The following is a 25,597-nucleotide window of genomic DNA, read 5'->3' as shown; positions in this document are numbered from 1 at the left end:
TCTATCTATCTATCTATCTATCTATCTATCTATCTATCTATCTATCTATCTATCTATCTATCTATCTATCTATCTATCTATCTATCTATCTATATATCTCTATCTATCTATCTATCTATCTATCTATCTATCTATCTATCTATCTATCTATCTATATCTATCTATCTATCTATCTATCTATCTATCTATCTATCTATATCTATCTATCTATCTATCTATCTATATCTATCTATCTATCTATCTATCTATCTATCTATCTATCTATCTATCTATCTATCTTCTATCAATCTGAACGCATCAGATTGGTTTTCTTTGGGGCAACTCTGTGACCGATAGTACACAATTCCTGTAAATGCCATTTCGACACCAAGAAGGCCACAATTGAGGATTTTTTATGGCCTGAAATGGAAGATATAAACTTAGGTAACAAGGCCCAATAAATTTTTAGGCCTAACCAACTAACACGTTCGAAAATGATAAATAGGAATTAGTAAATTCATCACTATTTCGCGAATTAAACAGGTTTTTGCTTTCCCGAAAACTACACTTTATTAGGTTAGCACTTTTCAAATATAGACGGTCCCACTATAAAACTTATTTTTAAAAGTTTTACAATGATATTTCATTAATTTTTAATTTTCCGATGGATAATCGCAAACTTTAAGTTTTTCATTGTAGACCAAAGTAGCTGGACAAGGCCGAATTATTTCGCATTCACATTGACAGACAATATAACCATTTGAAGCATCATCAGCGAATTGTGTGCCATCCGGTTGATTTTCGCATTTACCATGCTGTTCACATGTGGTACCTGATGGTCCAGCCGAAGGACCACTTGGTGCAGGATGAGGATAGGGACAATTTACATTTTGTGGATAGTTACAGGAGTTAGTTGCAATATCGTATAGCAGATTGTTTGGACAGGACAAGACAATGGCACATTGTGAAATGCAAACTGCATATTGACTGCAAGTTTGGTTCACATAAACAGAACTATTATCGGGTTGTCCTACACAGATTGTCAAGTTATTGGAACAAGGTGAGTTAGAAGGTGGTGCTGGAGTAGCTGGTGCAGGAGTTGCTGGTGCTGGAGTATCTGGTGCTGGAGTGGCTGGAGCTGGTGTTGCCGGAGCTGGAGTGGCTGGAGCTGGTGTTGCCGGTGCTGGAGTAGCTGGAGCTGGTGTTGCCGGTGCAGGAGTGGCAGGTGCTGGAGTGGCTGGTGCTGGAGTAGCTGGAGCTGGTGTTGCTGGTGCAGGAGTAGCTGGAGCTGGTGTTGCTGGTGCAGGAGTAGCTGGAGCTGGTGTTGCTGGACAGTCAGATTCTGTCAAACATCCACATGCTGTACGACAACTGTCACAATCAACGCTATCAAGACTATAACTCCTAACCACAGCAACCTCACAAGCAGCCTTGGTTGCTTCATCACATTGCGAAGTCAATCGATTAAAATGCTTTCCGCGGGCACATTTTTCTATAGCATAAGTTTTACCAAATCTACATACAACATATTTAGAACAATCAGTTGGATAAAGTATTCTTGCGCCATCAATCTGATGTTCGCAAACATCCAAACTCAAAACGCAGCTAATGCTTATCGCCAATAATGTCACTACAGCTAAAACTAAAAAAATAAATTAAAATATTTAAAATTTTATACTTTTTATCAAATTATTCTTACCTTTAACCATGATTTTTATATTTTTTTTCAAATATAATGCTGAGTATGGAAGTTTTACGACTGTTCCAATAACGAACAATTTTGCAATTTTTATAGTAATAAATTTTGAAGCATTAATTTAATTGGAAATACTTTGTAATTCTTATCAAATGTTAATTTTAAAGATAATTTTATTTCAATTTTCATTAAGTATTTAATTAGTAATTTGCAAACCACTTAAATAAGTGAAATTTACTATAGTTAAGTGATTTCTGTTTTACTTTCGAATTATTCGTTAGAAACAATTAAAAATATTAAATTTCGATAAAAATAAGTTGTTTTATTAATGAAATTTATAGTTATTTCAAAGACACTTATCGTTTTGTGTATCAAATTACATAGTAACAAGAAAAGTGTATCTATAGCCGGCAAATTTGCTTACAGTATCTGTAGTGTTGGAATCATAAGGATCCCCATAAAATTTGAGAGAAAGATTTCAGTTCCCATAAAACTAGTTCTTCGTTATATAGTACTAGTATTTTAAAGCTAGGCTCTATGATCGTTAAAGTCATTTAATGACGGGAACTTTTTAGGGGGTAGGGTCAGTTATAGGCGGATCATCATTAAATTTGACATTAAATACCTATAAGACTTGTTTATGTCTAATTTCGTAGCTTGATATGAAATTCAAAGCAAGTTATGAGCGTCAAAGTCAATTTCTGAGGGGGATTTTATATATGGAGTGGGGTCAATTATAGGCTGATCCTCATTAAATTTGAAAGATAAATGTTATAGTTCATATAAAACTAGTTTATGTTGAATTTTGTTGCTTTTTCTAAAAGGGACCTTATATGGGGTATGGTCACATAGAGACAAATCCTCATAAAATTTTACAGAGTGACTTTAGTTCCTATAAAACTCGTTCATGTCGAATTTAATCACTATACTCATTGTATTAAGCCAGTTGCGTACGTTTAAGTAATTTTCTTAGGGGGACTCTGTAGGGTATATTATGGACTAAATTTTCTTATGCGGAATTTCATTGCTTACATGGTTTTTCAAGCCTGGGTTATAGGTGTTAAAGAAATTTCCGGATTAGGCTCTGATATGGAGTCTAGGTGAAATCGTGGATATTAGCCATTTTCAATACCAAACTGAATCAATCAAAAATAATTGAGCTTTTTAGCTCATTCCGATTGGACTCTAACGCGTTTTCAAAATACAGACAGACGGATATGGCTAGATAGTCTTAGAATGTAATAAGGACCCAGAGTATATATTTCATTATGGGTCATAAACAAATATTTCGTATTGACAAAAGCAATATACTCCTCATCTGCCCCCCGGGCATGTTTCCTTGATGATAGATCCACATCTTGGTGTATTGGAATCCGGGGGAAAAGAGGTGTTACCTCTTTTCAGCTCGGCAAGTTCTAGGTATGATTTGACATGAGGTCTAACCAGATAACCACATAATCTGGTGCTACGGGTGGCCAGTTGCCCGCAGGACTATATCCTAGCTGGTCAGATGGTTGAGGTTCCTTCGGGATCCACGTAGTGGCTGCGGTTTAAACCCAAATTCACGGGAAGAGTAAGTGGCGGTTAAAAGACAGATGTAATGATGATGTATGAAAGGTATCTTATACAAGTGATACTATTGAATTTTCCTTCCTTGTGCTGTTCATACCAGATTTAACACAGTGTGCCACTGTGATTAAGAACAAGGTCTCGGCTTATTTGACAGATTCGTACTTGGGTCTACCGGTCCCATCTGTGTGATGGATAACGAAGTGATGTTTTACATCTCGGAAGTTAAGCAACGAGGCAGCAATGGTCAGAGATAAGAAGACAATACACCACTATTTATTGGTCCTACACCCTCTTTAAAGTATACCATTCGAATCAGAGGCACTTTCGGAGTCAATTAAGCTATGTATGTCGTCTGTTCGTTTGTACATCCATGTAAACTTTGTATGCATATACATACAAGTCACAATTTTCAAGATAATTTGGCATTTGCTCTTTTCTAAACCCAAGTACGAAACATATTCAAAATAGTAGAAAACGGTTCAGTATTTTACCTCTGTAGCCCACATACAACCATACACCCATTTAGGACTCTGGACCTCATTTTTAAGTTAAATGTTCTTGTATCGCAAGTTCCACAGCAAAAACTTGGTAATGACTTGTACTTAATTAACAACCTACTTTTCAATGACTACTATATATCTTCTGCATTACTTAGTGTCTAGTAATAACATATAAATAGTAAATTTTTTTGAGAAAACTAATAACATAAGCAGTGGAAGTATCCTCGTTGACAATTTTTTTCTCAGCAACAAAACTACTTACTTGACACCCTATTTTCAGGCTATTTTTGTAAGTACTTACCTCACTCCATATTTGTAAGCGAGCGTGGAAAGTACTTGCCTCCAAAGTCATCCCCGTGTTAAAATTATGACTTAAAATGCTATTGTGTAAAATAATTTTTGGATTTTTACTTTTCAATGTAAGTCGTTTGATATGATAAATGATACTGCCAATTTTCGTTATGGTCGGGGCTGGTTTGATAAATAGAAAAAGCATATTTTAATGGTGGATATATTAGATTCGGAATAGCCGAATACAAAGGTTGACTTTTTAACTTGGCAGTTTACTACGCACAAACGGTCAAATAGAGTTTTTTGAGAAGACCACACCATTCGGTAAATGTATCATAGGCCAGCAGTTTGGTCGGACAGTCCTGATCTACCTATTTAACCTACAACTTGTAATAGGAGGAAGTCAACCGTCACAATATAGATTACGAAGAGATACACAAACAGCTTAAGTTTGTTTTATAAGTGTACATTCCCTCGCTTACAAACTGGATACTAAAGTAACGATTATCTTCACCCTCGTTTACAAAGAGTACATCTGTAACGACGAATTAGAGCAAACAAATTGACTCTTTGTCGAACTGCTGGGAGTGTGTATTAATGTACTACTAGATCCAGCCAGGAGACCAGTGTCGGACAGACTTATCCTTGCGCGTTTCGTATCTAAGGTTAGAAACATATCAGTTTTTAACATCATCAGTAGCCCACAGAAGGGGCTAGGAAACTTGTAATCGGTGGAATTCTCTTTCAACATAAGGATTGTCAAAAGGCAACTTGGCTATCACCGGATAGGCACCAGGCCGTTTTAGGAAATTCCTTCTTGATGTTCGTAGCAAGAGGCGTGCTGACATTAGCCAATATCGGGATTATGATAAAGACTATGCATTTTCCTCTATCGACGCTAAGTGGGAAATTATTAGGGACACAATAAGATTATATGCGGATCAGACCATTGGACCAGCCTCTAAAGGAAGAGAAGTGTGGATGGATACTTGGAGTAAAATAACTGTGCGGAAGGAAGTTAAGGTGAGATACTACGCCACCCACGCGGAGGAGAAATTTAATCTGGAGAATGAATATCGGACACTCCACAGAACAGTGCAGGGCGCAGTACGTAGGGATAGAAGGAGACACATTGATATCCTTGCGGAAAGAGCCGCTGCCTCTGGCGATACACGCACAGTTTTCATGATCATGCGGGCTTTCGCAGTGGATATTCGTCTGCGGATCACACTAATACCTTACGTATAGTTATTGAGCAGTGTGTGGAATTTAACTCCGAGCTTCATCTACTTTTTATTGATTTCGAGAAGGCATTTGACAGTATTAATAGGGACTATATATGGTCAGCATTATATAGAAGGAGAATAACAGGGCTGCGAGCTAGATAATGATGCCGGTTCCGATTTGGATGTTGATAAAGGGATAAATAAGAGCATCCTTTTGTATATTGTCCCCAATATGGCAAAGTAACAAGATCAGCATTCGCACTAAATTACGAATTTTTGAAGCAAACATCAAGTCAATACTTCTCTATGGATGTACAACCTGGAAAGTGAGTGGTAGCATGACCCACCGACTACAAACTTTTGTGAACCGTTGCCTCAGAAGAATACTCTGCATATTCTGGCCTAAAACCATCTCAAACTCAGAGCTACTATCACAAACTGGCAAAAAACCCATAGCTACAGTCATACGTGAAGGCAAGTGGCAGTGGATTGGACATACTATACGTAGGGATGATGACAACGTGGTCAAGCATGTACTAAGATGGAACCCATTTCACCAGTCAGGTCGGCAAGCTGGTAGACAATGTAACACATGGTGACGTTCCACGAAATCCGAAATGAACAACCAACCAAATAATCGGGTCTGTTGGCGGTCGGCTGTTATTGGCGCCCTATGCTCCAGTGGGAGTTAGAGGAACTCATATATATATATAGATCAAGCTTGTAGCAATAAGGGCGTTGAGTCTGGAGGCAGCTTATTCGAATATAACACCCATACTTGTTCCTTTTAGTTTTATAACATCCTTAATTACTAAAATAAAAGCAAAACAAAATTGTCACATTTACTAAAATAAGGTAAAATTTCTGATGAAAACGTATCAATTACTTGCTTCAGAGCATCATCATCACCCTCGACATCAACACAACATTGTTTGTCATTTATTTGTTTAACACTTGAATAATTCAATGCACACAGATACATAATACTAACAAACACATGCCATTTGTATGTGTATTTCTCTACTTAAATGGAAGTGATAGGAATACGAGTATTTGAACAAATTTTTTTATCATTTGCTGACTTTTTATTTTCGTTATTTTTGTCTTTATGTTTTTTTTGCCATTTTTTTAATAGACTGAAGTGCCAAAATAAAACAAAACTTGAAAATCGATTATTTTGCTGTCCACTCGAAAATTAAAAGTATCTGCTGGATTTTTTTTTTCTGTACACTTCTTGTTTCAATTTATAACTACATATTTGTTTGTCTGTTTGCATGTACTTACTTTAGTTCTGTTGTTCATTTTTCATATTGTTTTTAACACAGTCTAGACGTTAAATTAAAAATCGCCTAAAGTAGAAATTCAACAATCCTTTTTTTTCAACTATTTTTCCGCCAAGGGGTAATAGCAATGGTGTACAATATCAGCTATTAACTTAGCTGGTTATTTTTGGGATTTAGGCATTTACGGATCTAAAGACTAACTATTCAAAATTTGGTTCAATATTAACATTAACTAGGCCTAGAGCACAGATATCTAATAATATCATAAATGAAGGTAAGATATTGAATATATTTGTTATTGAATCAAGCAAAGATTTAACTACTACAACAATAAATTTACTCATAAATTTTAAGAACATTGCTTATTAACATAAAACTAAACAAAAATGTTCTTTTGTAACTTAATATTTAACAGATTGAATAAATTTCCAACTCACACATAAAAAAACATAACAAAAATTATTATTACTTTATATCTATGAGAATTAACCACATAAAAAAAAAACGATGTATAAATGCATGAGATCAGAATTGTATTCCATAGATTTTCATAGTGAAATAAAATAAATTAAGATTAGATATTATTTAATGTTATGTTTGCAGTTACTTTTTATTATTTTAACATTCATAAAATTTGGATTTCAATAAAAATTTTGTTATAAATCACAATTTAATGATGAAATATACAATAAAATATGAAACTACCATTAAATTTACGAACAAAAGAATAGCAAAATTAATCTATATATATAAAAATGAATGTGTGTTTGCATGTTTGTTTGGACTTTATATACTGCTAAAGGTTGGAGCGATTTTCCTGAAATTTCCACAGCGTCTTCCTGTATGTCTGGAACAACTTGGCACCTTACATATTAAGAAAACATAAAATTAGTATATCTGAGAAAATATAACAGTTAGAGTGCTCAAATGTTGTTGGAGCCACTTTAGTGTCAATATGATTATTTAGAACAAAAAGTGGGCGGACTAGCATTAGGGGGCGTGGCACCTCCCACATAAATTAAATACAAAAATTCATTTTTCTTGGAAATTATTAGGGTTAGAAACTTCAAATTTTGCACGAAGAACCTTAACATCCGTGTAAACATTTTGGGTAATAAATTGGCGACTACCAATGGGGGGAGCGGCACCTCCCAAAAATGTGTGATCACTTATATTTCTCACAAAAAATCGATTTATCAAGTGAAAACATAGAAGTCCATTTATCTTGGAAACTATAAGAGATAGAGCCAAAACAGTGAAAATATGTGTTCACTTATATTTCTCACAAAAAACCGATTTATTGAGTGAAAAAATAAAAGTCCATTTATCTTGGAAACTATAAGAGATAGAGACAAAACAGTGAGAATCTGTGATCACCTATATTTCTCACAAAAAATCGATTTATTCAGTGAAAACATAAAAGTCCATTTATCCTGGAAACTATAAGAGATAAAGCCAAAGCCAAAGAGTGAAAACATAAAAGTCCATTTATCTTGGAAACTATAAGAGATAGAGCCAAAACAGTGAAAATCTGTGATCACTTATATTTCTCACAAAAAATCGATTTATCGAGTGAAAACATAAAAGTCCATTTATCTTGGAAACTATAAGAGATAAAGCCAAAACAGTGAAAATCTGTGACCACTTATATTTCTCACAAAAAATCGATTTATTGAGTGAAAACATAAAAGTCCATTTATCTTGGAAACTATAAGAGATATAGCCAAAACAGTGAAAATCTGTGATCACTTATATTTCTAACCAAAAATCGATTTATTGAGTGAAAACATAAAAGTCCATTTATCTGGGAAACTATAAGAGAGCCAAAACAGTGAAAGTCTGTGATCACTTATACTTCTCACAAAAAATCGATTTATTGAGTGAAAACATAAAAGTCCATTTATTTGGGAAAGAGGAATAAGGATAAGAGATAGAGACAAAACAGTGAGAATCTGTGATCACCTATATTTCTCACAAAAAATCGATTTATTCAGTGAAAACATAAAAGTCCATTTATCCTGGAAACTATAAGAGATAAAGCCAAAGCCAAAGAGTGAAAACATAAAAGTCCATTTATCTTGGAAACTATAAGAGATAGAGCCAAAACAGTGAAAATCTGTGATCACTTATATTTCTCACAAAAAATCTATTTATTGAGTGAAAACATAAAAGTCCATTTATCTTGGAAACTATAAGAGATAGAACCAAAACAGTGAAAATCTGTGATCACTTATATTTCTCACAAAAAATCGATTTATTGAGTGAAAACATAAAAGTCCATTTATCTTGGAAACTATAAGAGATACAGCCAAAACAGTGAAAACCTGTGATCACTTATATTTCTCACAAAATATCGATTTATTGAGTGAAAACATAAAAGTCCATTTATCTTGGAAACTATAAGAGATAGAGCCAAAACAGTGAAAATCTGTGATCACTTATATTTTTAACCAAAAATCGATTTATTGAGTGAAAACATAAAAGTCATTTATCTTGGAAACAATAAGAGATAGAGCCAAAACAGTGATAATCTGTGATCACTTATATTTTTAACCAAAAATCGACTTATTGAGTGAAAACATAAAAATCCATTTATCTTGGAAACTATAAGAGATAGAGCCAAAACAGTGAAAATCTGTGATCACTTATATTTTTAACCAAAAATCGATTTATTCAGTGAAAACATAAAAGTCCATTTATCTTGGAAACTATAAGAGATAGAGCCAAAACAGTAAAAATCTGTGATCACTTATATTTCTCACAAAAAATCTATTTATTGAGTGAAAACATAAAAGTCCATTTATCTTGGAAACTATAAGAGATAGAGCCAAAACAGTGAAAATCTGTGATCACCTATATTTCTCACAAAATATTATTTCTCTCAAACATAAAAGTCCATTAATCTTGGAAACTATAAGAGACAGAGCCAAAACAGTGATAATCTGATTTATTGAGTGAAAATATAAAAGTCCATTTATCTTGGAATCTATAAGAGATAGAGTTAAAACAGTGAAAACCTGTGATCACTTATATTTCTCACAAAAAATCGGTTTATTCAGTGAAAACATAAAAGTCCATTTATCTTGGAAACTATAAGAGATAGAGCCAAAACACTGAAAATCTGTGATCATTTATATTTCTAACAAAAAATCGATTTATCGAGTGAAAACATAAAAGTTCATTTATCTTTGAAACTAAGAGATAGAGCCAGAACAGTGAAAATCTATGATCACTTATATTTCTCACAAACAATCGATTTATTGAGTGAAAACATAAAAGTCCATTTATCTTGGAAACTATAAAAGATAGAGCCAAACCAGTGAAAATCTGTGATCACTTATATTTCTAACCAAAAATAGATTTATTGATTGAGAACATAAAAGTCCATTTATCTTGGAAACTATAAGAGATAGAGGCAAAACAGTAAAAATCTGTGATCACTTATATTTCTAACCAAAAATCGATTTATTGATTGAAAACATAAAAGTCCATTTATCTTGGAAACTATAAGAGATAGATCCAAAACAGTAAAAATCTGTGATCACTTATATTTCTCACAAAAAAATCGATTTATTGAGTGAAAACATAAAAGTCTTGGAAACTATTGGTCTCCCGCCTCTAAGATTTTTGGAAATTCGAATGTTTAGGGGGTAGAAGGGGATAAAAACGGGTAAATTCGGTAACCTCATATCTCCTAAACTAGAAAAGATACAAAATACGACGAACGACGTTAAGCTTGTATCTATACTAGAAAAGATACAAGCTTAACGTCGTTCATTTAAAAAATAAGCGGACAGGTGTCTGGTACTTTTTTCAAATTCGGTCCCTTTAGAGAATAAACGGGTAAAAACTGTATTTTGGTACTTTTTTGGCACCCCATGTATCATTTAAACCAGCGAAAATTCAAACAATATTTTTGACTCCTTTATAACTTGACAAAAAAATAAAAATACGAATTGAGTACTTTTTGGATATTCGGACGTTTAAGGGGTGAAAATTGTACATATTTTTGATTCTTTTTTTTATAAAACATTGTTTCCTATGTACTGATTTGTACATGTGAATGAATACTTAATGATGGGCTCCCACTAGAGAGAAAAAAGTACCAAAAGGGGGAAAAAGGGGAAATTTGATTTTAAACAAACTCACTGACCTAATTTTAATAAATTTGGAGAAAATGATAGATTTAGTAACACTAAATATACCAATGGAGTGTTACTTGGAACTCCGGCACAAAGGACTATTTTTTGGTACTTCTTCGTTTTTTAACTGGTACTTTTTGTGTTTTTTATAATATGATCCTAGAAACATGATATTAAGCATTTGGAGTTCGGAGTTAATGAGAACCATTAAAAGGGACCTAAATGTATATTGACTGACTGAAAATTTACAATAATTTTTATTTTATTTCATTACGATGGGAGTAGCGAAACACACTGGGTATAGCTAGTTAAATATAAATGTATAACGCCTCAAAGGATCAAATTAAAAATGAAAAAGCAAAAAAAAGGAAATAAAAATCATCAGAGAACATTAAAAAATATAAACAAACACAAAGATTGTCGTAAAAAATAATTTCCAACATGAAATTTCACACAATCATACATACGTACTAACATACACACACACATGCATACATCTGCAAAAAGGAAATCAATGATTTTGTTTAATATTCTATAATAAAAAAATATATATTTCAAATATTATTTGTACATCAATATGTGTATCTATGTATATATATTAGACTGATCCAAAATTTTGTCATCAAATAAACTGAACACTCTAAACGGTCTATATGTAAGCATATACCCTTAACGATCTCTTTTAAACAATCGTTTGTACATCGTTATTCTAATGAATAAATAGAATTATTAATAGTTCAATCTACTATGAGGCCAAAGCTCTTCTTTGGATCCGGTCCAACAAGTCAAGGACAGACCTTGCGGTTCTAGGCCATACGTGGGAATTATGTTCAATTTATAGGAAGTATAAATACGAATTAGATTTAATATGGTGAGAAACGTTTTCAACATCACAGACAGCCTTAATTGTTTCCTTCGATAGAATAGTCATCTATCGGACCTCAAGATTAAAAGGTTGTAATATGTATTGGTGTATACTTCATCCATGTATAGGTTTGTTAAAAGTGGAGACTCTAGTCATTTGTGACTCATAAATCTTGTGTCAATAGACAATATTGTGTTTAAGGGCATTGAGATACAACAAAAAAGGGGATATTCGTTACCAACTTCAAACAATATTACTTAACTATCTTACTTCACCATCGATACCATTGTTCATATAGAAATGTTATTAGGTCGCCAGTAGAACAACCAGTACGAATGACTTCCCTAGTTGTAGTTAATTATGTTTTCCATAATTTTTGAGAGAGGAGCAGGTTGGAGGTTTTGCTACTTTCCAACACGGTTTCTAAGCGGGAATGCGAATTTGAAAGAACATTACCTATAAACACGTAAGAGTGCCATATTCACTTTTAATAAAAAACCCAGGTCACTATCGGGCTTGTTTTGGGCTCCTGTTGGTTTGTTGGTAAATATTAGGTTGATAGGAGGATGTATCTATATCAGGAATGCACCTAGGTCACTATAGGGACTGTTATGCGCTCCTTTTCATGGCAAATGTTTGTTCGCAAAAACAAATACCTTATTTAGTATTCACTGAATGTATTATCGTCCGAAATACAGAAACTCAGTTTCATGGACTTAACTCCTGAGAATTTTTCAATCAGTGTTCGTGAGGAATAATATCACTCCCATCATATTTGGTTTTAACATAAGAGGTAATTAGGGGTTTCATTGTCCCCTCTATATCCTCTAGCCTCCTGCCCTTGTCATCTATCATAGATTCCGGTGGGACATGAGTTTTGGATAGGCATTTTTTATTTTCGAGACGGCATTTACGCTATCTACCTGTTTACAGAAATGTGTCCAGGAGTCTCGTCTGGCTTTTCGGTCGATTTTCTTATATTCACCAAGTTTACTACGATACTCATCCCAGTATACTGCGGTCTTTTTACGACGTGCCCGGTTAAATAGTTTGCGAAGAGTCTTCCCATGGTTCTGGATGTAGCCTGTTACCCAGGGTTTCTCCTGCAGATTTCCGCTCTCGTAGAAGGGAGCTGTCCTCGAACGATTCAACCGGGACACTTGTGAACTTTTCTACTTCGGCGTCTATATCCTCATTATCTTGATATTGAAAAGTGTCCTGTCCTAAACGGTTCTTTTGTAAGGTTCCGAACATTGTTCAATTAGTTACGATGGTCTGAAAAGGAGTGCTTATCCGAAACTCTCCAATCCTGAATTTCTGATATAAGCTGTTTTGAATATATAGTTATATCTAATACTTCTCTGATTCTATTGAAGAAAGAAGCTTTATTACCCAAGTTCAATGTTATCAAGCCTTCAGTATTGAAATCCATGAGGGCTTGCCCCCTGTGATTGACATTTGTTCTACCCCAAGCTACATGGTGGTATTTGGCCTCTTTGTGCCTCTTCAACCAGTTTCATCAGATCCGACGTTGGCGGTTGAAAAGATGGAAATTGACGTGATTTAATTCAGAAACCTTGTTGCGAATCGTCCAAGGTTTCTGGATTGAAGCTATATTATCTTACCTGTGTTTATTTTAGCCATCAGAGCATTGGAAGTCGTGTCGCTCCGATGGAGGTTTATTTGGATAATCTCAATCATGGTCATCCACTCAACTGTCTTCCAGCGAGTTCGTGATCACCTCCTCGCTCTTTGGATTTGATTCCTCAGGGTAATAGCTATTGATGCAGTATGTACTATTGATCACACTGCGGTGTCCTTATCAGGTCTAGCATACCTTTTATTTGGAACCTTCCACATTTTAGAAAGCACCAAAGTTCTGTCTGCTGCGAGTAAGTGATTTTCTGCTAGCTTTTAAAATCTGACTCCTCAACGTTTCCAATAATGGCTAATGATACTTTGGGCATCGTCTTAAGTATTTTAGTGACCCTGTATGTTATGACAGCCCTTTGAATTGGAGCTTTCCCAATTTTGATGTCGGTTCTTTTCCTTTTCCACTGTTCTTCTGCTTCCTTGTTTTCGGAGTTCATTTCGCCGACGAGTTCGTTTCCCGATTACCTTGCTTGGCGTTGCCTCACTTACTCGCAGGATTCTGAATTAAGGTTCCTTTGTGTGTGGTAGGACTTGGCTTGGACAGTATATTAGATGATGGTCAACTCCTCTTTGCCTTAGGTATTGAGATAGAATCAGATTTTTCTTTTGGAGTGTCGTGAGATTGACTCACTTTGATTTCCTAGTACATCCTTATCTCTCACCCCTATGTTTTGGCCATGCTGACACTTGAAGCATTGTCCGCCACGGAGGCTAAGGTACCCACCTCCATAGTTTTCTTTTGCTCACGATTGCAGGATGACGAGGCAAATAACTCGCGAGCAGATCAACACATGTCGCCCCGCACCGCAACTTTTATATTATTATTATTTGAATTTTTCATATTTGTCTTTTTCTACTTTTTTGGTCCGTGGGGAATACAAGATTCCCAGATGGTGGACCTCCCTCAGCTTAAATGAAACTGTAGCTGGGAGAAGACAGATTATTCATCACATCCCCCTTTTCGCCACCCGGGGATACGCTCGGTTGTTCAGAATCTCAGTTTCCTGAAAGTATTCGTGAGGGATATTTATATAACTCTCAAGATAAGACAATTATTGCGCCTTCTTTTGTATTTTCCTTTCTTCGAACGTCTTCACAACATCGAACATATCGATGGTGTAAATGTCAGCCTAAAAACGGGATTAGGAAATATGATGGAGAATTGTAACAGTTTTTATTATCTTGCCCAAATTAATTTTTTTTTGGAGCAGTCTAATGTAGTTAACGTACACACATACATATGGGCAAACTGATTGACTGAAATTGAAAAAAACATTAAATTTACTTTCATTTAATAATGTAGGTCTGTGGCACCCATATACATACATTCATACCGATGTATGCGTAAGATAAATGTGTGAATAAATTTTAGTTTCCATATGATTATTACATACATATACAACTACATCTTTCGTTTTCTTTGTGGTCCTAACGAATGAAACTGTCTGCCTTTTTTTTTTGCTGTAATGTAATAAAAATTGGCAATTTAACATCATCAGTTGTGTTTCATATGTGCATCAGTACATCTACATATTTATTTACATCAACACAAAGATACAGATACATTGGTATCATAAAAAGACGCCATAAAAGTCTTTAACGTTCCCAGCCATACGAAGAAATACGTATGAGTACTTAAATGAAATAAAACCAGAGAAGAAGTGATTAAGTTGTAGAGCAGATTTTTAAGTTTAGAACAAGGCAAAGCACTGGGCATATTTACAGTTCGACAATAAAAATTCAAAGAAGAAAATTTTTTAAACTCTTCACCCATCAATTTGTGTGTTTTATTGCCAGCCATGAAAAGGGAAAGGGATTTTCTCGCCTGTTATTGATTACAAATTCAAAGCAATAAAATTTGCATTAGAAAAGCCTTAAATGCCAATTTAGTCATACTTTTCATTTAGTTGTTGCCCTGTCCTTTAGTTTTTCCTTGCTTAAATATTGAATTCGTGTTTGGTTAAACAGAAAAAGATGTACGTAATAAAATTCAATACAATAAAATGAGCATAGGATGACTTTTTTAACGACTGATAGTGGTAAACTGATAACAGAACAGAAAATGTTTTACTTCCGTTAGTATGATAAAAAAAATACAATGAAAGGAAGACAAATACAAACAAACACCCCCAGAGAATTATAAACTTTAAGGACGAATATTTGACAAATTTTGGGGAAAACTAACAAAACAATTGTCATTTAATGTATGAAGAAGAATAAGTAGACAAAGCCACACAAAAAAAAAATAAATAATAAAAACATAACGGAAAATGAGAAACACTTTATAGCTGTTAAGGATGTGAGAGACGACATTGCAACAAAATGAAATAATAAAGTAACAACCAACCCAACTAAGGAACGAACATAAACAAACGGATGTCCCAGATTGTGTACGGAATATGGTTTAATGAAAAAAATACGCCCTCAACACATAAAGCGGAAAATGGTAATAAACAGTTGCATTTCCCAAAAACATTTGCAAGTGTTTTTATCCAACAGATACGATTTTAGAAATCTTAAAAATTATTTTTCTTGTATTTTTTTTTTTCTTTTTTGCTACCCTTCATCAAAAGGTGGTGACGTTTTTTTATATGCATATAAATTTCTTATTTCATTTGTAACATCTGGTATTGTATTGATCGTTTAATTTTATGCTATATTTATAGGACAAATATTTAGGGAAGTAATTGTATGAACTTAATCTGAAGTCCTTGTCTAGTGAACCATTTCTTTACTGTTTAATTGCTATATTTTTTCTTCTTCTTCTTTCAGAAATCCAGAAACCGGAACCTGTGAGAAATATTATGATGAGCTAGCAAAACTGATGCAATACAATGTAGGGATCATCTCGACAAAGGCCGAATTCGTATTTTTTACATAAGGTATAAAATTCAAAAAATTTAGTCTACCTTGGATTCTAAGTTTTCTGGTACAACAGGAACAGTTAGCCCACAGGTCATAGTTTCGGACTCTGTCTTGTACCAGTTACTGGAGAGGTCTCTCCGAGGTACACGTGGTGGCTGTGGTTTAAATCCAAATTCGGGCGACGACAATGTTGGTTAAAAAACTGATACACGGTAAAGTCTATAATTCGGGATAAGTTCGGTGCTGTTTCCCAGACATCAGATAACCTACAGAGAAGTGACTGTGGGCTTGATGATTTGATGGACTCGTTTTGCGGTCTACTCATTACGTTTCTAGGTGCTGTTTCCACATCACATATGCGTGGTTGTAATGGTCAGTGATTAGATAAAGCTCACCCTGTGGATGAAAAAGAACAGGACCAGAATGATCATAGCCGATTTTGGGGGGATCAGACTGCATACACACATTATGAATAAAATTTTAGAATCAAAATATGTATCAGCAGGAAGGCTCTCAACTACTACGTAATTATCTTCCCATTCACAAGGGTTTAAGTTCTTTTGGTGTAATAAAAATGCTAATTAGTTCCCAATTAACGAAACGTCCGTGAAATAAATTGGTTCGCAAACGGGTAAACGTATTTCCTTAAATAATGAGGAAATATGTTTACTTCACTTCCGTTAACAACCAATCAGATGGGATGGTCTCCGCTGATTCGGCATCAGCAGTCTCAGTTATTTCTTCTCACGATTCAGTCTCTCTCTTTCTTCTTACGATTTGGTACTTAAATCACAGCGACTCTGTGCACTCGGAATTGTTCTCTCCAATAACCGAAACAAGACAAAGTCCATTACATCCTGCGGGCTGCCGGTTCCCGTAGTACCAAATAAGATAGGTGCTCTTGTTCGACCCCAAGTCAAATAATTCCAAGGAAAGGTCGAGAATACATTTGACCCCACCAGTTTATACTGTTAGCATCGATTTTCCCGGATTGCAATAACACCAAGATGAGAAAATATTCTTCAAGTTAACATGCTTTAAAGAATCACATACTACAGTTCAATGACGTAGATCCATGACAATTAGATCCTCGCTCCAAAACGATCGGAGTCTTACTCCGCCAACTTAGCGGCAACTGTATCAACCGAAAGTTTTTCCCCAGGAAAGAACAATCGGTCACAGTCGAACAGTTACAACAAAAACAACAATTCAAAATCGATTTTGAATTGAACATTATTACCTTCATGTGTATGTTACAATAGATATACGATATATATAACCATATAAAATATGGTTAAAAGGAACTCCAATATTATCATGTGCAGTTGCTAAGGCTCTCGTGTAAATTTATATTTTTTTCAACTTATTCAATTTTTCAATTTATTCAGAAAGAAAAATTTTTAAATCTATAACAGCATCATCTACAAACCTCGTAGTATTTCGAATTCAATTTTAAAAATTTTTTAGCTATCCGTTGTTGTTTTTGTATTTTATATTTATTTATTTAGTAGTTTTCTCGTTACATTTCAAAAACCAAAACAAATCGTGTCCTGTTTGTTTTCCTCTCTACAAGTGCTAATAAATTTTAATGTAATTTCCGTAAAATGTTAACCAATGCAAAAATTGTAAAAAAACGCCAATAATACCAAAGTCATCACTACCGAGACTATACAACCATTGTAGTACTAACACCGAAACACACTTTGTATCTACAAAAAGTGTTAAAGTGTGTGTATTCGTGTTACTATCAAATCAAACCAAACTCCAATGCTAAATAAAGGAAGTTTTAAAAGGAAAAGGAAAAAAGACATTAAAACTCTAACCAATTTTATAGTACTGCCACAGCTATCGCTGATGCTTCCACACTGTAATAGACTACATTTAAATATATAGTTAACGACAAATAAAAGTCTCAATGACTATTACCTTGCAAAAATTATTGGAGTACATGATCCACTTAGGTAATACCAAAACAACTCCAGACTAGACTATAGACTAGACTAGTCTACAGACTAGACTATAGACTAGACTATAGACTAGACTAGACTAGACTATAGGCTAGACTATAGACTAGACTATAGGCTAGACTATAGACTAGACTATAGACTAGACTATAGACTAGACTATAGACTAGATTATAGACTAGACTATAGACTAGACTATAGACTAGACTATAGACTAGACTATAGACTAGACTATAGACTAGACTATAGACTAGACTATAGACTAGACTATAGACTAGACTATAGACTAGACTATAGACTAGACTATAGACTAGACTATAGACTAGACTATAGACTAGACTATAGACTAGACTATAGACTAGACTATAGACTAGACTATAGACTAGACTATAGACTAGACTATAGACTAGACTATAGACTAGACTATAGACTAGACTATAGACTAGACTATAGACTAGACTATAGACTAGACTATAGACTAGACTATAGACTAGACTATAGACTAGACTATAGACTAGACTATAGACTAGACTATAGACTAGACTATAGACTAGACTATAGACTAGACTATAGACTACACTATAGACTAGACTATAGACTAGACTATAGACTACACTATAGACTAGACTATAGACTAGACTATAGACTGGACTATAGACTAGACCATAGACTAGACTATAGACTAGACTATAGACTAGACCATAGACTAGACTATAGACTAGACTATAGACTAGACTATAGACTAGACTATAGACTAGACTGTAGACTAGACTAAAGACTAGACTATAGACTAGACTAGACTATAGACTAGACTAGACTAGACTAGACTAGACTAGACTAGACTAGACTAGACTAGACTAGACTAGACTAGACTATAGACTAGACTATAGACTAGACTATAGACTAGACTATAGACTAGACTATAGACTAGACTATAGACTAGACTATAGACTAGACTATAGACTAGACTATAGACTAGACTATAGACTAGACTATAGACTAGACTATAGACTAGACTATAGACTAAACTAGACTATAGACTAGACCAGACTAGACTAGACTAGACTAGACTAGACTAGACTAGACTAGACTAGACTAGACTAGACTAGACTAGACTAGACTAGACTAGACTAGACTAGACTAGACTAGACTAGACTAGACTATAGACTATAGACTATAGACTAGACTATAGACTAGACTATAGACTAGACTATAGACTAGACTATAGACTAGACTAGACTAGACTAGACTAGACTAGACTAGACTAGACTAGACTAGACTAGACTAGACTAGACTAGACTAGACTAGACTAGACTAGACTAGACTAGACTAGACTAGACTAGACTAGACTAGACTATAGAACTAGACTATAGACTAGACTAGACTATAGACTAGACTAGACTATAGACTAGACTAGACTAGACTATAGACTAGACTAGACTAGACTAGACTAGACTAGACTAGACTAGACTATAAACTAGACTATAGACTAGACTAGACTAGACTATAGACTAGACTAGACTAGAGTAGACTATACTAGACTAGACTAGACTAGACTAGACTAGACTAGACTAGACTAGACTAGACTAGACTAGACTAGACTAGACTAGACTAGACTAGACTAGACTAGACTAGACTAGACTAGACTAGACTATAGACTAGACTAGACTAGACTAGACTAGACTAGACTAGACTAGACTAGACTATAAACTAGACTATAGACTAGACTAGACTAGACTATAGACTAGACTAGACTAGACTAGAGTAGACTATACTAGACTAGACTAGACTAGACTAGACTAAACTAGACTAGACTAGACTAGACTAGACTAGACTAGACTAGACTAGACTAGACTAGACTAGACTAGACTAGACTATAGACTAGACTATAGACTAGACTATAGACTAGACTATAGACTAGACTATAGACTAGACTATAGACTAGACTATAGACTAGACTATAGACTAGACTATAGACTAGACTATAGACTAGACTATAGACTACACTATAGACTAGACTATAGACTAGACTATAGACTGGACTATAGACTAGACCATAGACTAGACTATAGACTAGACTAGACCATAGACTAGACTATAGACTAGACTATAGACTAGACTATAGACTAGACTATAGACTAGACTGTAGACTAGACTAAAGACTAGACTATAGACTAGACTAGACTATAGACTAGACTAGACTAGACTATAGATTAGACTATAGACTAGACTATAGACTAGACTATAGACTAGACTATAGACTAGACTATAGACTAGACTATAGACTAGACTATAGACTAGACTATAGACTAGACTATAGACTAGACTATAGACTAAACTAGACTATAGACTAGACCAGACTAGACTAGACTATAGACTAGACTAGACTAGACTAGACTAGACTAGACTAGACTAGACTAGACTAGACTAGACTAGACTAGACTAGACTAGACTAGACTAGACTATAGACTATAGACTAGACTAGACTAGACTATAGACTAGACTATAGACTAGACTAGACTAGACTAGACTAGACTAGACTAGACTAGACTAGACTAGACTAGACTAGACTAGACTAGACTAGACTAGACTAGACTAGACTAGACTAGACTAGACTAGACTAGACTAGACTAGACTATAGACTAGACTATAGACTAGACTATAGACTAGACTAGACTATAGACTAGACTAGACTAGACTATAGACTAGACTAGACTAGACTAGACTAGACTAGACTAGACTAGACTAGACTAGACTAGACTAGACTAGACTAGACTAGACTAGACTAGACTAGACTAGACTAGACTAGACTAGACTAGACTAGACTAGACTAGACTAGACTAGACTAGACTATAGACTAGACTAGACTATAGACTAGACTAGACTAGACTAGACTATAGACTAGACTAGACTAGACTATAAACTAGACTATAGACTAGACTAGACTATAGACTAGACTAGACTAGAGTAGACTATACTAGACTAGACTATAGACTAGACTAGACTATAGACTAGACTAGACTAGACTAGACTAGACTAGACTAGACTAGACTAGACTAGACTAGACTAGACGAGACTAGACTAGACGAGACTAGACTAGACTATAGACTAGACTAGACTATAGACTAGACTAGACTAGACTAGACTAGACTAGACTAGACTAGACTAGACTAGACTAGACTAGACTAGACTAGACTAGACTAGACTAGACTAGACTAGACTAGACTAGACTAGACTAGACTAGACTATAGACTAGACTAGACTAGACTATAGACTAGACTATAGACTAGACTAGACTAGACTATAGACTAGACTAGACTATAGACTAGACTAGACTATAGACTAGACTAGACTATAGACTAGACTAGACTAGACTAGACTAGACTAGACTAGACTAGACTAGACTAGACTAGACTAGACTATAGACTAGACTAGACTATAGACTAGACTAGACTATAGACTATAGACTAGACTAGACTAGACTAGACTAGACTATAGACTAGAGACTAGACTAGACTAGACTATAGACTAGACTATAGACTAGACTATAGACTAGACTACAGACTAGACTAGACTATAGACTAGACTAGACTAGACTAGACTAGACTAGACTAGACTAGACTAGACTAGACTAGACTAGACTAGACTAGACTAGACTAGACTAGACTAGACTAGACTAGACTAGATTAGACTAGACTAGACTAGACTAGACTAGACTATAGACTAGACTATAGACTAGACTAGACTATAGACTAGACTATAGACTAGACTATAGACTAGACTAGACTATAGACTATAGACTAGACTATAGACTAGACTATAGACTAACTAGACTAGACTAGACTATAGACTAGACTAGACTAGACTAGACTAGACTAGACTAGACTAGACTAGACTAGACTAGACTATAGACTAGACTAGACTAGACGAGACTAGACTAGACTAGACTAGACTAGACTAGACTAGACTAGACTAGACTAGACTAGACTAGACTAGACTAGACTAGACTAGACTATAGACTAGACTAGACTATAGACTAGACTAGACTAGACTATAGACTAGACTAGACTATAGACTAGACTAGAACTAGACTACACTAGACTATAGACTAGACTATAGACTAGACTATAGACTAGACTATAGACTAGACTATAGACTAGACTATAGACTAGACTATAGACTAGACTATAGACTAGACTATAGACTAGACTATAGACTAGACTATAGACTAGACTATAGACTAGACTATAGACTAGACTATAGACTAGACTATAGACTAGACTATAGACTAGACTATAGACTAGACTATAGACTAGACTATAGACTAGACTATAGACTAGACTAGACTAGACTAGACTAGACTAGACTAGACTAGACTAGACTAGACTAGACTAGACTAGACTAGACTAGACTAGACTAGACTAGACTAGACTAGACTAGACTAGACTAGACTATAGACTAGACTATAGACTAGACTATAGACTAGACTATAGACTAGACTATAGACTAGACTATAGACTAGACTATAGACTAGACTATAGACTAGACTATAGACTACTAGACTATAGACTAGACTATAGACTATAGACTAGACTAGACTAGACTAGACTATAGACTAGACTATAGACTAGACTAGACTAGACTAGACTAGACTAGACTAGACTAGACTAGACTAGACTAGACTAGACTAGACTAGACTAGACTAGACTAGACTAGACTAGACTAGACTAGACTAGACTAGACTAGACTAGACTAGACTAGACTAGACTAGACTAGACTAGACTAGACTAGACTAGACTAGACTAGACTAGACTAGACTAGACTAGACTAGACTAGACTAGACTAGACTAGACTAGACTAGACTAGACTAGACTAGACTAGACTAGACTAGACTAGACTAGACTAGACTAGACTAGACTAGACTAGACTATAGACTAGACTAGACTATAGACTAGACTAGACTAGACTATAGACTAGACTAGACTATAGACTAGACTAGACTAGACTATAGACTAGACTAGACTATAGACTAGACTAGACTAGACTAGACTAGACTAGACTAGACTAGACTAGACTAGACTAGACTAGACTAGACTAGACTAGACTAGACTAGACTAGACTAGACTATAGACTAGACTATAGACTAGACTATAGACTAGACTATAGACTAGACTATAGACTAGACTATAGACTAGACTATAGACTAGACTATAGACTAGACTATAGACTAGACTATAGACTAGACTATAGACTAGACTATAGACTAGACTATAGACTAGACTATAGACTAGACTATAGACTAGACTATAGACTAGACTATAGACTAGACTATAGACTAGACTATAGACTAGACTATAGACTAGACTATAGACTAGACTATAGACTAGACTATAGACTAGACTATAGACTAGACTATAGACTAGACTATAGACTAGACTATAGACTAGACTATAGACTAGACTATAGACTAGACTATAGACTAGACTATAGACTAGACTATAGACTAGACTATAGACTAGACTATAGACTAGACTATAGACTAGACTATAGACTAGACTATAGACTAGACTATAGACTAGACTATAGACTAGACTATAGACTAGACTATAGACTAGACTATAGACTAGACTATAGACTAGACTATAGACTAGACTATAGACTAGACTATAGACTAGACTATAGACTAGACTATAGACTAGACTGAAATTCCCCTTCCTTGGAAAATTTCTATAAATGTAGCAAGAGAGTTGTTTAATTGGATGTGTGGATTACGTGTTTCTGACCGTTAAATGGACACGTTTGTTCTTATATTTAGATTAGTTTTGGGCCAGTCCCCATCCTACAACGTAAATTAATAAATGGTTGTTGGATTGCAGTATAACGCCAATATTTTGTACCCGCATCGTTTTTTTTTTTTTTTTGACACTAAGTGTATACAACTGCTAGAAGTATAAAAAAAAAAACAAGCAACGAAACCATCAATTTAAATCGACATTCGAGTAGTTTGTAATACCATCCAATTTCAAATGAAAAACTGTAAAAAATATTGTACAACGAAAAAAAAAAAAACAAATCTTAATAGATACAAGGCTTAAGCTTCCTCATATATTAAAGTATAAGTTTTTCATGAAAGTACAATGCCTGCTGCAAAAAAACTCTTAAGGGAAGTACACATTAGAAGAATTTTTATTAGAATTTTCATTGATGATGATAATTGATATGGCAATTGTCACATAATCAATTTTAAATTGTAGAATTAAGTCCAAAGTTATTTCCAATGACCCTATAAATTAAGAACACTGTATATCCTTTACTCCAAGTTTATCTCAACTAAATATGATGTCCATAGAACCAACATTAAAGTTAATACTTTTCCAAAAATTATGAAAGTCACCTCTCTAATCTAGTTTAGTTGTATTACTTATAAGAGTATCCCAGAAATCTGTCGTGTTCTGTTCTTCTTTAAACAACATAAAATCTACAAAAAAAACTTTATTTATCAAATGTTGTATTCCTTGCATATTTTCTTTCTTTTTCCAGATATCTTCTCCTAATGCTCGAAAACCCATGGTTTTCGGTATATTCATTCGGATTCAGCTCATTCATTATCATTAAGACAGTCACACCATGACCCCCAGGAACATTTTTCCTTGATGAAGACCCGATCTTAGTGTATTGCAAACCCGGAGTAAAGAGGTGCTACCAGTACCTCTAGTCTGCGGGGACTATGAACTGGTGATGTCAATGTACTCCTCGGAATGATTTAACATGGGCTTGAACCAGAGAACTACATAATCTGGTACTACTGGTGGCTGGTCAGATGGTTGAGGATTCTTCGGAATCCACGTAGTGACTGAGGTTTAAACCCAAATTCGCGGGAAGAGAAAGTGGCGGTTAAAGGACTGATGAACGGTGAAATCTATAATTCGGAATAAGTTCGGCGTTGTTGCCGAATGACAACAGATACCCCATAGAGGAGTGACTGTGATACTAAGCGTTGGAATGTTTAAGTTACGGATCTCATCCACCCGTATACCTAGAGTGAGTCTGTCGTATGTTGTTCTCTTATGAGTGTGCAGGCTTGAATGATGATGGATGAAAAGTATCTTATACAAGTGATACCATTGAATTTTCCTTTCTTGTCCAGGTATATTCAGGGAAAACTCTGTTCATACTAGATTTACCACGATGTGTTCTCTGTGAGTAAAAATAAAATCTTCGGCTTATTTGATGGATTCCTACTTCGGTCTATCGGCTACGACTCTAGGTGCTATTGCTGACTCAACAGAGGCCATCGTATATGCGAGGTTGTAATGGGAGTGATTATTTTGCATGTCAAAAGTTAAGAAACGGGGCAGCAATGATCAGAGATCAGATAGTTCAATGGTCAGAGATTAGATAGTTCAAGTACTTCAGCAAAGTGCTTGTATATGGATCGGCACAGCCATGAACAATGGAGTGGTGGTGTGTCATCACAGAACCTCACCCAGGGATTGAAAAAGATCACCGTGAAATAGACTTGAAGTCTAATGAAAAAGCTCAGATAGCCTTACTTATCCGA

The 25,597-nt window shown here is 34.9% G+C and overlaps 1 protein-coding gene and 1 long non-coding RNA gene across 2 annotated transcripts; one reads left to right on the top strand and one right to left on the bottom strand.

Moving 5' to 3' along the window:
- Positions 1-523: 523 nt before the first annotated feature.
- On the bottom strand, positions 524-1,756 carry LOC119600998 (sulfated surface glycoprotein 185-like). Its single transcript, XM_037951609.1, has 2 exons — positions 1,679-1,756; positions 524-1,621 (listed from the first exon to the last, which is right to left on the bottom strand). The coding sequence occupies exons 1-2, from the start codon at positions 1,686-1,688 to the stop codon at positions 633-635; spliced, it is 999 nt and encodes a 332-aa protein (XP_037807537.1). The 5' UTR covers positions 1,689-1,756; the 3' UTR covers positions 524-632.
- A 4,886-nt stretch (positions 1,757-6,642) lies between these two features.
- On the top strand, positions 6,643-24,996 carry LOC119600997. The gene is made up of 3 exons (XR_005231171.1): positions 6,643-6,821; positions 15,980-16,089; positions 24,577-24,996. It is a non-coding gene; the product is annotated as an uncharacterized LOC119600997 (long non-coding RNA).
- The last annotated feature ends 601 nt before the right edge of the window (positions 24,997-25,597 follow it).

The sequence above is a fragment of the Lucilia sericata genome, unplaced genomic scaffold (assembly GCF_015586225.1).
Source record: "Lucilia sericata isolate MDLA Ls3-8-SP2 unplaced genomic scaffold, ASM1558622v1 Contig000133F_arrow, whole genome shotgun sequence".
Lineage (NCBI taxonomy): Eukaryota > Metazoa > Arthropoda > Insecta > Diptera > Calliphoridae > Lucilia > Lucilia sericata.
This window is presented reverse-complemented; position numbering and strand designations above follow the sequence as displayed.